General features: G+C 46.5%; 1 protein-coding gene across 7 annotated transcripts in view; it reads left to right on the forward strand.

The window, feature by feature from the left end:
• The window catches only part of Mapkap1 (MAPK associated protein 1), a 217,375-nt gene that overhangs the window by 169,887 nt on the left and 32,019 nt on the right, over positions 1–15,469 (forward strand). For all 7 annotated transcript variants that reach the window (XM_059260122.1, XM_059260120.1, XM_059260123.1 and 4 more), the window contains one exon: positions 7,750–7,890. In XM_059260122.1, the coding sequence (XP_059116105.1) occupies positions 7,750–7,890 (141 nt within the window). The remainder of the gene's footprint in view (positions 1–7,749; positions 7,891–15,469) is intronic.

The raw sequence follows: 15,469 nt of genomic DNA on the forward strand, positions 1-15,469 counted from the left end.
AGAGGACCCTGAACGGCATGGGTGCCGGGTGAGCTGAGGGCTGGGCAGGTCCCTTCTGTGATCTGTTCTTTCAGAAAGTCTGCAAACCTAAAGCTGCTTCTTTCTGGTCACCTCATAAAGCAGGATTACCTTGATTTATTGAGGGAGAGCTGACACCTCTACGTGGGAAGTCCTCCAGCAGACTGACTCTGGCTCCAAGAGTTGAATCAATTAAGCACTGTGACAGCGAGGATCCCTACAACTCAGGTTGTAGCATAGCCAATATCCTACTGTGTGATTCTGGTGGCTTTAAGGAGAATACTGCAGAGGGGCTTGTGTGTGTTACAGTATATCACCTATTGATCGTTTTTAGAGACCAGCAAAAATGACTAGCAGCTGAAGGGAAGTGTTTAATAGAGGGGAAGCTTTGGGCGTATGGGACTTTGGGGACTTAAACAGCTTCTGGAAAAAACATGATGGATGCAGAGCACTAAGGAAGAGTTTTTCTCCATGACTTACTCAGGCATCCAGCGTTGAGTCTGACTGGGAAGAGAGACATTTCAGTCTTGTCCCCAATTCCTTTGTTCCAGTGGGACAGGCATGTTTGTGGACCATTTTTACTCAATACAGTTCTGGCCTGTGGCATTGTATAGCTCCATCCCATTGAAGGGATGCCTTTACCCCAAACAGGCCATGCCACACAGAGGATTCAGTTCCTGGCTCCAGCTTCCGTGAGTGTGGGACTATAGCAGCAAGATGACAAATTGAGCCTCACTTTTTTTTTTCTCACTTTTGGGGATGATATCACCTGGCCTAGAAAAGACATTGGGAAATGAAAGGAGGCCACATGTCCATAATGCTGAACATACAGCATCTAGTAGAGTACATACAATACACACCCAGTCACTGCCCGGCTGAGTCCCTGTCCTCAGTGCGCCCCTCTTTTGAAGGGTCTGGATGGCAGGGTAAGTTCTGTAGACCCAGGTGAACTCGGGTTCTGCTGACCACAAAGCATCTTGGATCAAAGCTTCTGGTTGCAGCGTTCTGCTGACAGCTTTTGTTGGACATTTACTGAGGGACAAACAGTGTGCCGTATAGGGTGGGATTTCCCTGCCTATGAGGAGTGCCTCTCCACAAGGAGACCCAGATACTTCTGTGGAAGAGTTGCAGGGAGAGCTTCCCCAGAGAGCTGCAGGTTTCAAGAGAGCAGCCAAGGAAAGTTCTGTTGAACTAGACTTTGAAGCACAGACATTTTGAAAAAGAAAGGATGCCCTGGCCAGATGGTACAACCTGAGCAGAGACCATCTTGGCTAAAGTAGGGGTGGTTGGGGAGTGGACAGGATCGCAAGATAGAGTGGTGGGGACCATAGTCTGTGGTCTTCCCTTCTCCAGTGAGTTCTTTGCACAGCCGTGTTTTCTGTGCCTTTAGACTCTCCTCTCCTCCCTGTCTTCCTCCCCACTTCCTTTCTCTTCTCTCCTCCTTCCCTTCCCCCTCTCTTCTCTAGCCAAAGGCAAGCACTTGCTCTTTTCTAAACACTGCTCACTCTCTGTGTACTTCATTGTTTTCTCATCCTTTTTCTCAAAATTCCTACTCCTTCCTTATCATCCAGGAACCCTGCCTCCTCAGCCCCTGCACTGGCCCAGCATCTACCCTGTGCTATGTATTTCTGGGTTGGAACAACAGGTCATCAGGGTTGTGTCATGAGAAATTCAAAGGTGAGGATGTAACAGGAGACATTTACCTTCTGGTTAGGTTCTAGGGATTTTACAGGAGACTGAAGTTGCTTTAACTTGCACTAGACTAGGCCATTTAGACTTGGTCTGAGACCCACCGAGCCAGAGGGTGAACTTGAAAGTCTTGTGTGGCTTGCTCTATGGATATAGGAAAAACGCCAATAGCATACAGCGAGCTCATCTTGAGCTTTGACTTAATGACTAGTGCCTACTCATTTGAAAGAAAGCCATGTGCCTCTCAATGTTTCCCTCGGTGCCTATAAAATCATGTGTATGAAACACTTTTTGAAGTAGGAGATTGTAGTTAGCCTTGGTTCTCAGCACTGAGAGCAAACTGTTACTCTTGGAATGTGTGTGTAGACACTTTTAGCTGAGTTTGCTATCAGGGTGCAGCACATTCACACAGGCCTGACTCCACTTCTGTGTCCCATCATAGGTCCAAATGGGCACCGAGGACAGGAAGGGCATATTAACCCACCAAATCTGCAGTTCTCATACTTCTTGCATTGAACCCCTTTATACACTTAAAGTTACTGGGGGTAGGGGGGCTGGGGGTGAAGCTTGGAATTAGATCAGGTGTTTAGCTCGTTCAGGACCTCAGGTTCAATCCCCAGCACCAAAAAGGAGGAAAACTATTTATTTTGTCATTGTGTATTATTTTGATTTGGGAATTTTTGTTTCTTGTTTTTATTGGGGGGTGGGGGGTGGGCAGGGAGTCAAAGTGTGTCTATGTGACTTAGGCTGACCTGGAACTCTCAACCCTCCTGCTTCAGGCCCCTAAATACTGGCATTACAAGTGTGTGTACCACCTGACTAATAAAAATGTATTGAAGACTACAAAATTTTTATTTATTGTCTATATCTAGAAATATGAACAGAAATTTGTGTTTCTTAAGTCATTAAAAAGAATAGATCTGTTATCTTTTCACAAAAATGTGTATGCTAACTAGATTTTCTTTGAAATTTTAGTGAGAAGAGTAGCATTGGCTTCCTTCCTCTCCTCCCCACCCCACTCCTCTCCCAGCCCCGGCAGGATGTCTTATAGCCCTGACTGACCTTGAACTCTTTGTCCTGAGCATGACCTCCGTGTACTAGGATCACAGGTGTGCACTTCATGCCTGGTGTGTGAAGTGCTGGGGTACCCTGGTTTCTGTGTGCCTGGGGCCTCACATGCCTTGCCAATGCTTTGCCACCTGAGCACATTCCTGTCTGGCTAATAGAATATCCTAGATCTTCATATCTGCTTCTGTACTCAGTTTGTTACAATATATTGTTTGGATTGTAGTATAGAAAGAAAATTTGTCCTACAGAGATACATTATTGAAACAGGTGAGAGAATTTCTGTACCCTTTTCAGATAATTGTTGGTATTAATTTTCATTTATATCAAAATTCAGGTGATAGTTTCCTAAAGGTTAATTGCAACGTAGAGTCAGAACTCTTTATTACGATGTGCACTTGTAAGGGATTGAGCGTAAAAGGCTTTACTGTTGCTATGAACAGCAGTATAGGACCATGGGGCCCTGAAGGGAGCTTGGAGGTAGATGTGCCCACCGCTGGCCCAGACCTGCGCTTTAAGAACCTCTGATTTTGAATTCACTGTTCTAGCCACATTCTCTGGTCCGGGGGGTCAAGGGGGTGATCATGTGGATGTAGCAACTGCTTTTAGCACAACCCAAGGGAGGAGGAGAATGGAAATGGGAAAGAAACATACTGACTCCAGAGCCTGGTGGTCCTGTCCCATAGTGAGTGGCCAAAAGTTAGGGTGTTGAGGTACATCTGACTTTGTATCATGGTCTGTCTCACAATACCCACTCTTTGTGTACTGCAGGGCTAGGGTGGGACTTGGTTCCTTTGTTGCCTTCTCTGCTTCCCTTTGTGTTTCTCACCCCAGCCTTTCTTCCCCTGAAACAGGGACCAGACTCCATTCTGTGGGCCTCCTGATTTTATTCCAAGGAATTGGGCTGCTTCCTCTTTCTCTGTTGTCCCCAGACCCTTCCAGGTCGCACTCTTCCAAAGCCTTCTTGTCAGTCCATTTGTGCTCTGGTGCTCAAGTCACTACTAAGCCCCACCCCAAAATGTGATCTATCACCTCCAGGCTTGAGTTACTGCCACGGGAGCATTTTGACACAAGACATTACGGTAATGCACAGCACATAGAGACATTAACACTCCCGACTTTGACAGAGTACACTGTGAAGTCTTTGAAGGCACCATTACAATTTATCTTGTCACTCGTGAGAAGATCCAGTTCAGCTTTAATGTAGATGAACACAGTGTGCCTTTTGTCTTATTTAATTGCTTGTGACCTTTTTAATTGCTAATTTAACAAAATACCAAAGGGTTATATTTCAATTAAATTAATGATTTGGGGAGGGTTTTTGCGTATTTGTTTTTAAGACATTTTGGTTCTCTCTACTTTTTACTTTGAGAAGATAAAATGTCATCTAGAACAGAAGTAGGGTTTTAATGTGAAGTTGATAGTACAATAACGATTTCCATATGCAAATGGCATAATACCAAGTTTCTTGTACATATGGTTGGGTTGCACCCTCTCTAAGCTACAGACATGCAAGGTTTACACACTAACCCATTGCATTTTTCTGGCCCCCAAACACACTGCTAATTCAGTGCTTTGCTTCAGATAGCTGCCATGAGATAAAGGGCCTATTCCAGATGCCATTCATTGGGCTTGTCTGCTTGTCTTGTTCCTTTGTGTTCTGTAGCTGGGTCATAAGTTCCTGAAGATCAAGAGCCTTTCCTCCTGGTACCTTCTCACATTCTGCACTGTTGGATGGGTGATACACATGTACACACAGATCAGCCCTACCTATACTCAGTGGCACTCCTGGGTCCACTGGAAAACTGGCAGTGGGGTTGGGAGCTGCTGTTTCAGCAAATAACCTGCTTGGCGTGAGCAGCTGGAATAGGAGGGAATGCAGGACAGCGCCTTCCCTGTTCCCTGGATGCTGTGCCTTCCTGACCTAAGAGCTAGCATGCCCCTGTCAGTAGGGACATGGCTCAGAACTCACTCATGAATCAGGAAACCTAAGTCCTCAATGAGATGTGAATTTACCCTGGCAGAGAGTGGAAGGCCAGTGTGTGAAGCATTAGTGTTGAACCAGCTCCAGCTATGAAAGTCTAAAATTAATAGAAGGAAATTGACAAGCCTTGCTGGCTATTCCATAGCTTAAGACCTTGACTAAAATCCTATCATCTCATCTGCCCATTATTAACATTTCAGCAAAATATAAAGTTTTCATTAATCTCCCACAGTAAAGTTAGCCATGAAAACTGGCACTTGTTTGAGCTTTTAGGACACATTAGCTGGTGTATTAAACAGAATGTGTCATTCTTCAGCAGCTTCTACAAGAAGCTAAATCAATTTCCAGCCGTATTTATGCACCACTTTATCTAAAAGCATCTGAATTATCATTTACAGCTAAGATGCTTTATTAGCAGCTGGCATTGAAATTGCTCAGTAAAAAAATTGTATGTCACGTGTAGTAATTTTTAAATTGGTTTTAATCCAACATCATAAAAATGTAAAAAATCTTAAGTACGGGGGTTTTGTTGTTATTGTTTTATTTTTAGTAATTGGCATTTTAGCACAATGAGCTATTACTCTTTCCAAATCCAATACCTGCAATGTTTAGAAAATACCAATTAGTTACAGTTCTAGAAGCTCTATCTAATGTGGTGTTCTCAGCAAAGATGGCTGAGATGGACTTTAGTATTTAAGAGATAAAGAACGTTTTCTTTATAATTTTCATGTATAAAAAGTCCTAAGATAGAAATCAATGCCTTTTGGCCTTAGTGTTTCTATTAAAATGTAGTTTGGACAAAGTAAATGACTATGCTAAACTTTTCTCCCAGCCTTCATTCTAATGTCACATTTCCCAGGAAACATTGAGGACCATGATCTGTCCCAAATCACTGGTGCTTTAAAGAATGAAACCAGTCAGCAGAGGGCTCTTGCAGAGGTGGTGTGTGTCAGTCTGTCTGTCCTGCAGTCGGACACTGGCTTAGTCACTGCCTCCCGCTGCACTTGCACTAGGATCAAGAAGGACTGGCTGCAGGGGTGAGCACAGGACTCACTGTGACTGCCCTTCTGTGGCTTACAGTCCAGAGGCAGAGACAGGTAATGACTTGCCTGGTCACTGCCCTGTAGACGATATGGATGCAGTATCAGGAGCCATACTAGATTTGGGGGCTTGGAGTTAGGAAAATCTCCCTTCTTGGAGCCTCAGTTGAGCAGGCTTTTGAGAAGGGATAGGGAGAGAGTGGAAGGGACAGGAAGCAGGGCGCCCTGAGCAGGGAGGATGACATGTGCAGTATGCTCTGAGATGGGACTGTGTCCAAGGTGCATCACATCCTTCCCAAGGGGACAGCCTGTCGCAGGTGCTGTATTGTCCATATGAATGGCCACAGTGTTTGGAAACAGAACATCCAGTTCCTGATAACTGAGTTCATTGCAAAAGGAAAAGAAACTGACTTGTTTAAAAAGTCGGCCTGTAGACAAAGTAAAGCATGGAGCTGTCAGGCTGCGGAGATGCCCAAAGCTAGTGCTTTTGGTGCCATGGACTCTATCCTAAGGGATTCTGGAAGTTTGCCTTTATGTAGTGTGGCCTTGGGATGTGACTTAGCTTCTCAGTTTAAGACGGGAAATTCCAGAACCCTCCATGTTGCCGTGAGACTTAACATGAATAAAGTACTTGACATCATGGCTGACACGGGTAACAGACTACCCGTTATTTACTTAGAAGTTTAGTATGAGCACACCAGTTGCCCATGCTGTTCTCAGGAGAAAGCATAAAGATGAATAAGAAACTTCACTGACCTTCATGAAACTTCTGCATTAGGACAAAACAACCACCAAACAGTTCTAGGACAAGGCTGAGTACGAGCCTCTCTGGCTATTGTTAATCATTTTGTGTATTAGATTCTTTACATGAATTTTGATGTTCTGTTAATGTCAAAGACAAGTTCACAGAGGTAGTCACTCACCTAAGATCACGCAGCAAATTAGAGGTAGAGGTGGGAGTTGAACCAGGTCTGCCCAGCTCTCGATCCAGTATATACCGACTACTGTAGATGTGTCTACACTGAAACAGATTTCATGGAAGTGGTGAAGTTGAGCTAGCCTGGGGAAAGGGAAGACTTTGGCTCTTCTGTGGTAGAGCTGAAGGAGTAGTCTAGGCCATGGACAAGACCCAGCAACTGCCCGTCAGATGTTAGAAGTGTACATCCCAGACTTGAGGACTGATGATGGCTTGCCTTTGCTTGGTGTAACCTTGGACCTAGGAGCAGTCTGCAGGGTTTGGGAGGGTCTGGGAGAGGTATTATGAGGACTGATAGGAGATTAGAAAACTGTTTAGCCAGTTAATGAGCTGCTGTGCCTCCACTGCTGCCTGCAGAAAGGGCTTCATTCAAGAGGCCTGGGGTCTGGGGGAAGTTGTAGAGCACCCGTCTTCCCCCAGTCTTCCCGGTTGTCGCCCATGTCATACCACATGGTGTGAGTGAGGGACCGGACCTCTAGATAAATGAACCAGAAGGTCTTGTGGCCAGATTCCAGAGGCAGCCCAGCAGTCCCAAGGCCTGTGAGAGGCTCCTGCCTGAGGCAAGGGAAGCTGTGGAGCATGGCAGGGGCTGCTAAGAGGCAGCTTGGGGATATGGAAGGGGCAGAGTTCTTCAAGGAGCATGGGTGATGTCCATAACCACCACACTCCCAGATTTTGACCTGCTCTGTGGAGACAGAGCTGCTTGAGAGCATGAGCGGGATGCTTTCTCCCTCTTCTCCCCACTGCCCAGCCAAGCCTGCCTTGGAATAGGCAGTGTTTGTGGAATTAACTGTTGAATGATTAATATGTTAGCATCCTCTGTTTACTGGAATGGCGTTATTAAGTCATCGCTCAGCCTTTTCTCCTCCAAATTAAATAGCCCGTATTATTTTAATTTATCCCAAAGCATTTTAAGCAGACGCCATTTGCCAAGCCTCATGTATCTTTATGTGTTAAACTGTTCTTTTCCTCCCCAGGTTCAAGGGCAGACGGAGTTTTTGAGGAGGATTCGCAAATTGACATCGCTACAGTACAGGATATGCTTAGCAGCCACCATTACAAGTCATTCAAAGTCAGCATGATCCACAGACTGCGGTTCACAACTGACGTGCAGTTAGGTGAGTGCATGTGGAGATGCAGGGAAAGAAGTGGCATGCAGCTTTTATGTGACTCCTGGATGACTAAGGAGAATTTGTTTTCTGAGGAAATGTTAAACAATGAAATTTAAAGGATATCCTTTTCCCACCTGAGGGGTCTGTCTGTCTTCTTTATGAAGCAGAAGATTAGAAAGAGAACTCACTTGAGACTGTTCTCAAAGTGATGGACCTGTGTGAAGTTCCATGGAGCCTCTGGTCCTGGGGATGTCCTCAGAGGTCCTGGGATGCTGCTGCGCATACTCCCCAAGTTCATAGCTTCCTTGTTCAGGAAGCTTCTCAATGATCTCAGAGGTTATATTTGGGACTCACTAGAAAATACAGTACTCGCTTTCAGCGAGTGTGTCTGAGCTTGATTTGTTCTGATTAAGCACTAAATATCTGCTTTTACTTAATCCTAACAGGAATAGAAAATTCACCACAATAGTCACCCTGACATTAATGCATCATCATGGCTGCATAGTCTAGGTGCCCCATGTGTCTGAATCACTGCTGATTACTCCCCTTGCACTCTTTACTACCTAGAAGGTGACAGTCTTTCCCATCCCACTTGACAGAGGTGGTGATGAGGGACAGAGACGGCCTCCTGCCCACCTCACAGAGGCTGGTGGTAGTGTCGTGTGGAACCCAGATCTGACCAGCTCTTGTCCTCTGCCCTAACAAAGATCCCCATGCATGCGGAGAGGAGAAGCTGGGAGGGCACCAGCGAGGGAGTTGAATTGTTACCTTGCCATATCTGTCTCCTACAGGGCATTGTTTGCCTGTTGCACAAGGGGATAGAGGTTGAATCTAATTCTAATATTGCTAAGTTTCTATTTCTCATAATAAAATCTCTGATATTGGCATTAATCTGAATCTAGCTGATATGTCATGAGCCTCAAAAAACTCCTCCAGTATTCCTTCCCAACTGTGCGTGTGTGCAGATGTGTGAGCCTGTAGAGTTCAGAGGTCAACCTCAGGTGTCTTCCTCCAGTTGCTCTCCACTTTATCTTTCGAGACAGGGTCTCTGACTAACCCTGAGCTCACCAATTTGACTAGACTGGCTGACCAACAAGCCCCAGGGCCCACCTGTCTCTGACACCCCACTACTGGCCTTTTACTTGAGTTCTGAGAATCCAAACTCAAGGCTGTTATCACGGCATTTTACAGATTGAGTCATCTCCCCAGATCCCCTCCCAGTTTTATTGACAGGAGCTTGCCATGTACTCAGTGTTCAGCTTTGTAGTTAAGAGATGGGCCGCTAAACCTCAACTAGCTTAAGGCTGTGGCTCCCTCAGTAACTGCCATGTAACCTTAAGCAAGGTCTCTCTCTCTCTGAGCCTCAGTTCTGCCCTGTTCTAGGAGCTCAGACAGAGCTATATAGTAAGACCCTATCTCAAAAACAAAGTAAGAACATACAATTGCTGAGTGTTGTGTGCCCTGGGGCGTGTTCGTTTCTGATGTCTCCATAGAGAGAAAATACAAAGGCTGCCTGGAAAGAAGACAGGTGTCTAGTGCTGGTAGAGCATTTGCCCACCCTGCTCAAGCTCCTCCGTCTAGTGTCTCCCCACCCTCGAGAAAGGGGCTTGACTTCGGCCTGGGGTTGGAATGGAAATGTCTTCCACAGGCCTATAGGGAGCGGCACTATTGGGAGGTGTGGACTTGTTGGAGGAAGTGTGTCGCTGGGGATGGGCTTTGAAGTCTCAGATGCTCAAGCTGGGCCCAGTCACTCTCTCTTCCTGCTGCCTGCTGATCCAGTATAGAACTCTCAGCTACCTCTCCAGCACCATGTCTGCTGGTGTTTTCCCACCATGATGATAATGGACTAAACCTCTGAACTGTAAGCCAGCCCCAATTAAATGTTTCCTTATAATAATTGCTGTGGCCATGGTATCTCTTCACAGCAATAAAACCCTAAGATAGCCTCCTCTCAAATGCTCCAGATAGGCCTGTTGGCATGTATGGTTTCTGGAGAAGCTATATTTTTCTAGAGCTGAGCTTGTTGAATCTGGGCCCTGACCTATGTGGGTTCATATCACTGAATATGAAGATTTCAGAAGTTCTGACAGTAGTAAAAGGTTTCTGAATATACAACTAAAACTTGATTCACAAACTGGTATGCAATGAATCTGAAGGGTTTGCCGTGTTAGAGCTCCTGATGTCACTGCAGCCTTGGTTTTGAATCCCTAACGTCTGTCCTCTGCACTGTTCATGCTATCACAGGAACACCTCAGCTCAGACCTGAGCAGACTGCTACATGCTAGGAATTGCTATGTTTATACTGTACATCAGTTTTCTTTCAGAGATGACTCAGTGATTAAGATCGTTTATGCTTTTCTGGAAGACCTGGATTCAGTTCCTAGCACCCATATGGTGGCTTATAGCCGTCTATAAATTGAATTCCAGGGAATCTGACATCCTCTTTTGGCCTCCACAAATGCTGAGCATCTGAATGCCCTGAGATTGTTTTGAGGCAGCAGGCCCATGTGGAGCATTTGAGAAGAGGTCAATCTTCCACGTCTGTATCATGATAAAGTTCTCAGCAGTAACTGATGGGATCACACACTTGTCGACCCGCACCAGGGACTGTAGGAAGAGCTGGTGACTGTAGAAGTCACCACCAATGCCTTTGGAAGGATAGACAGATATCTTCACTGGGTCTGGGTAGCACTTGAACTTCCCAGGTGGCCAGAATAGGCATCTTGGTACCATCCTTGAATTCGATGTGCTGGCTGTGATAGCCACATCTGACCTCTACCTTATTTTTTTGAGGCAAGATCTCTTGCTGAACCCGGGGCTTACCCACTTGGCTATGCTCTCCAGCAGTCCAGAAATCCTTGTGTTTCTACCTCCCTAACACTAGGAATACAGCTGTGCACTGCCACACCTAGATTTTTCACATGGCTTCTGGAGAGTCACACTTGTGCTTGCACAGAAGACGCTTACAAATGAGCTTCCTCCTCAGCCTCTGGGTCTGCTCTTTCTGGAAATCCTATCAGTAACTTAACTGTCTTCATGATGGGTCAAAACAGGATGTTCCACAGGCCCACTTGCTCTTTCTGCAGTGGGAGAAGCAGTGCCTTGAGTGAGCACAGACCCCAGGCCTGTCTCCTGCTCTTCTCCAAAGGCAAAAGAACAAATTGTACCCACCTGATTTTGACCTGCAGATTCATCCCAAGAAAGAAAGGCTACAAGAATGTGTTGTGGGAGGAGTGGGGTTCTGTGGTCAGCACTGGGTTCCAGCTGCACCTTCCCTCTGCACCTGGTTGTCACCATCTATAAAGCGGATGTTATAAAGCTTTCCTTCTGGGCTCTGACCCGCAGAAGTGGTTCTGAACAGCAGCTTAGCCTAGCTCTGATGGCTGTCCTTACCTGTGTTGCCTTTTACCATCTCTCCTAGTCCCCATCTTGCAGGTGTTGAACTGAGTTGCTCAGATTTGGAGATGGCTCTCCGAGCCTCACTTGTAGCCACAATGGAGACCTGTGAGATCAAAAGGGATAAAACTGGTGTTGCTGGTATCCCTCCCCAGAATGGTAGTTCTCTGAAGTGAGGCTGGGGAGATCCCAGCTCCAGGATACTTGCAGTGACGTACGTGGTGCCCTCTGGTGGACAGTCTCGGCTCTGGGGAGTATCTAAAACAGCAGCACATCAGAATGTTTGTTTCTCTTAGATGCTAAATTCCTGCTGTAGCATCAAAAGCAGATGCATGTTAGCAACACAAGACCAGCCAGTGTGAGCAGGCGGCTGCAGTCAGGGCTTTGTTCCTACTGGGCCCATGTAGTGTTAGTAGTTCTGGGTGGCCGTGTGAACAAGACATTACTTTTCTGTAGTTTTCAGTCAGATCCCTGTGGAGTAAAGAATTCCTGTGCTCAAGAGGTAACTGACCCTCCATGTTCCCGGCCCTTTGCTGATGCTGAAGAGGTACCATCACTGTTCTAGGTCACTACAGTGACTACAGGGGACACACACCATATCTGACTCCACATCCATGGGGTCCTTAATTCAGCAGTGGCACTTCTGCTGCTCAGTGACTGGCCTCTTGATTGTGACAGACAAAACCTGGTGTGGAGTTTAAAACTGATGGTAAAGAACAGAACTGTGACGGTGGCCTCGGGGATGTCCTGCACACTAGAGCTTATTAACATAGTGCCTGGTTAAGGGAGGATTCTGGTGACTGCAGGTGTCAGGGTGTGTCTAGCTGCTTATCTTCTCCAAGTCCTCTCCTGGAGCCTCCCTTTGGAGAATTCCTGTACTGCAATCTGGGGTTACTCACAACAGTGTCAGGTTCCTTGGGTGGCTGAGAAGGAATTGAACATTGGAAAAATGGAGACTGAGCAGAAGCATCTCAGTAGAAGGAGCCAGAGTAGTATCCCTGAGAGTTCCTCCCCAATCCCCAGACTGCCCTTGGTTAGCTCCCTGTCCTTGGCATTCAGACTCCAGTAGGTAGGGGGCCTGTCCCTAGGAGGACCAGCTTTCCCCACCCCTCTGACAGTGTGCAAAACAGTCCTGGAAAAGGTCGGTCCTACTTCCCAGCTGGCCTCAGAGGCTCTCCTGGCATGTCCATTTACCTCCCCTCACAGACAACACTGCTGAGCATGCACAACCTCAGGGCCCCTGGAATGCTCCCTCTCTGGTATCTAGCCCTGTGCTAAATGCTGCCATGCTAGCTAGGGCCACCCATTAGTTTTTATGCTCAGGACAACAGTCCAGTTGGGCACTCACCTGGCACCAGATACGTTACTGTCCCCGCCCTGGAGCTGCTAGCTCTTGGCTCCCCAGTGCCTGAGATGATGAGCTTCTTGACTAGAGCCAGGGAGCCCTGCAGCCAGCACTCCCCTGGGCCCAGGGAAGCAGTGCTCCCCAGGCTTCACTGTAATGGTGCCTCCAGGGATTTTCTCCTGTTTTGAGTGCCTAGCATATTGTTTGCGTGTGCTTTTTATCCTGTGATGTATTCCACCAGGGTGTGGCAGGAGGCTAATCTGTTAAGCCCTGGCCTAGTAGTATGGAGAAATGAATTATGGTTACAGCTCTGTCATTAATGGGTGACATCAGACAAGTCATGTCCCTTGCCCTGAGCCTCGGCATCTTCCTGCAGAGAATAAAAGCCCCGACTGGGTGATCTCTGAGGTCTCATTAAGTCCAAACAGCCTATGTGTCTGATCCTGTGTGTAAATTCAGACAAGTCTCAAAGACTTCTCTGACTGCTCCGTGATGCTATCGATTGCCACATATATTCAGCAAAATCCACTCTAGCCAAGAGTTGTTCATTGGCACTCCCAGAGGGCTTTTCTGGGCTCCCTGGCTCAGTGTAACCTGAAGACAAGAGGATTGTAGAACTGTATCAAAAACTGTTCCAGGATTTGACAACAGTGGGCTTTGTAGTCTCAAATTCAAAGTTGTAGGAAATGGATACTTAAGCCCTACTCCGGTACAAACCAATAACCAGCAACTCGGAATATCCACTGAGTATGGCGTGGCGAAGGCCACAGTGTTTGCCAAGGTGACGTCTCATTTCCCTAGAGGTGGTATTTCAAGTGTGCCTGTTATAGTGTGTGTCCTCAGAGACAGTGGGAAACTGGTGCGGTCTTGATCCCAGTTTTGCAGTTTACTAACTTTTTACCCTTCTGGGGTTCATCTTTTTTGCTAGCAATTTTTCTTTTTATGTATATTATATAGTATATACACACATAAGGGTTTTATTAATTCTTTAAGAATTACACACAATGTATTTTGATCATATTCACCCCCTCTCTCAAATCCTTCCTTCCAGATCCTCCCCCTCCCCTCTTCCCACCCAGTTCATGCTTGCTCTCCTGCAAGTGAGTAAGCAAGCTCTTTCTCTGTCTCTCTCTCTCTCCCTGTGTCTGTCTGTCTGTCTCTCTCTCCCTGTGTCTGTCTGTCTGTCTCTCTCTCTCCCTGTGTCTATCTGTCTGTCTCTGTCTCTGTCTCTCAAACCCATTGAATCGATTTGTGTTGGCCAGCTCCTCCTGGCCATGATGCCTGCCCTGGAATGTTGTTGCTATCCCAAGTGTCACACAGGTAAAGAAAACTAGCTCTCCCTCTGAGTCTGGGTTCATCTTTAAGAATTGTAATAATAACTTGAGTCTCCTGCAGCAATGCAAGATGAGCATTTAATGTGCTGACACCCCAGAAGTTGACACTTTCATTACCCCATTTTATAGAAAGGGAATCTCAGGCTCATGGAAAAAGACATTTTTTTTTTTTTACTCTTAGAATAACAACAGTGGGAATGTACTCCCCCCACCCCCCAAAATCCTGGTCTAAATGAATAACCTGGATACCTTGTGGGTGGCCATTCCCTGGCACGAATGTCCTAACCCTCCAGGTCAGAGAGATTTCTTCCAACTCAGAATGGAAGTCTTAGAGGTTACAGGAAGGTTTGTGCCATGAAACTAATTAGGTGGAAGCCTCACCTCTCTCTCTCTCTCTCTCCAGACCCTGCCCCCACCAAATAGCAGCCCCTGCCTGGGGCTGCTCAAGGCCACACCTACAGGTTACTTAAGTCCTGGTAGCCATATTTGCCTTGTGACTCTGTGATGGAGGCTGTTGGAAGGATCCATGGTGACAGACATGTTGGACCGCCAGGCTGGACAGGCATTCTACATTTTTGCTTTCAAGACTAATTCAAAGCAGGTCCCAGGTATCCAGGCCTAGGGCCAGGCACATACTTGTCCATATCCTTCCTTGGCTCCCTGACCAGGTGGCCCCATCACAGGCCCCCAGCCCATGCCTGGCTTCTGACACTGTCATTAAACATAGCAGGAGCCTGTAGCCATGGTGCCTTGTGTTGCTTAGTTAGAGTCCTTTGGGAAGAAGGAACCTCAGTTGAGAAAATACCTCTTATTGGAGTGGTTTGTAGGCAAGTCTGTGGGGCATTTTCTTGATAATTGATGTGGGAGGGCCCAGCTACTACAGGAGATGCCATCCCTAGGCAGGTGGCCCATCGTTCTATAAGAAAGCAAACTGAACAAGCCAGGAGGAGCATGCTAGTAAGCAGCGTTCCTCCATGGTCTCTGCTTCAATTTCTGCCTCCGGATTCCTGTTGGAGTTCCTGATTTGGCTTCCTACAATGATGGACTGTGGTTGAAAGAGTAAACCAAATAAACCCTTTCCTCTCTAAGTTGCTTTTAGTCATGTTCTTTATCAGAACAATAGAAAGTAGCTAACACAGTTCTCACAAGCCCCAAAGATGTGAGTTAGCATCTTGTACATCCTTTCCCAGTTTGCCCAGAGTCAGAGCTTGAGGGAATAGTGCTGAAGCTTGAACTTAGGACCTTCTTGATCCAGAGTTCCTGGCCATAACTACTTAGCACTGCTGCCTTTAAATATAGACGGGCTCATGGTGCTTTCAGAGATACAGGTGTTCAATGAACTGATATACGCAGAAGGACCTAGGGCAGGGGCTGCCCAAAGGGGGTCCCCTGCTGCATAATCCCCTGGATGATGCTATACGGTGCTAATTTCCTTTTATGGAAATATTTTGGTTAGTTAAAACAGGCCAGGGTCCCCTCGTGATAACTCTAAACCTTGGACAAATTGTTT

Source organism: Peromyscus eremicus, chromosome 4, assembly GCF_949786415.1.
Source record: "Peromyscus eremicus chromosome 4, PerEre_H2_v1, whole genome shotgun sequence".
Taxonomy (NCBI): domain Eukaryota; kingdom Metazoa; phylum Chordata; class Mammalia; order Rodentia; family Cricetidae; genus Peromyscus; species Peromyscus eremicus.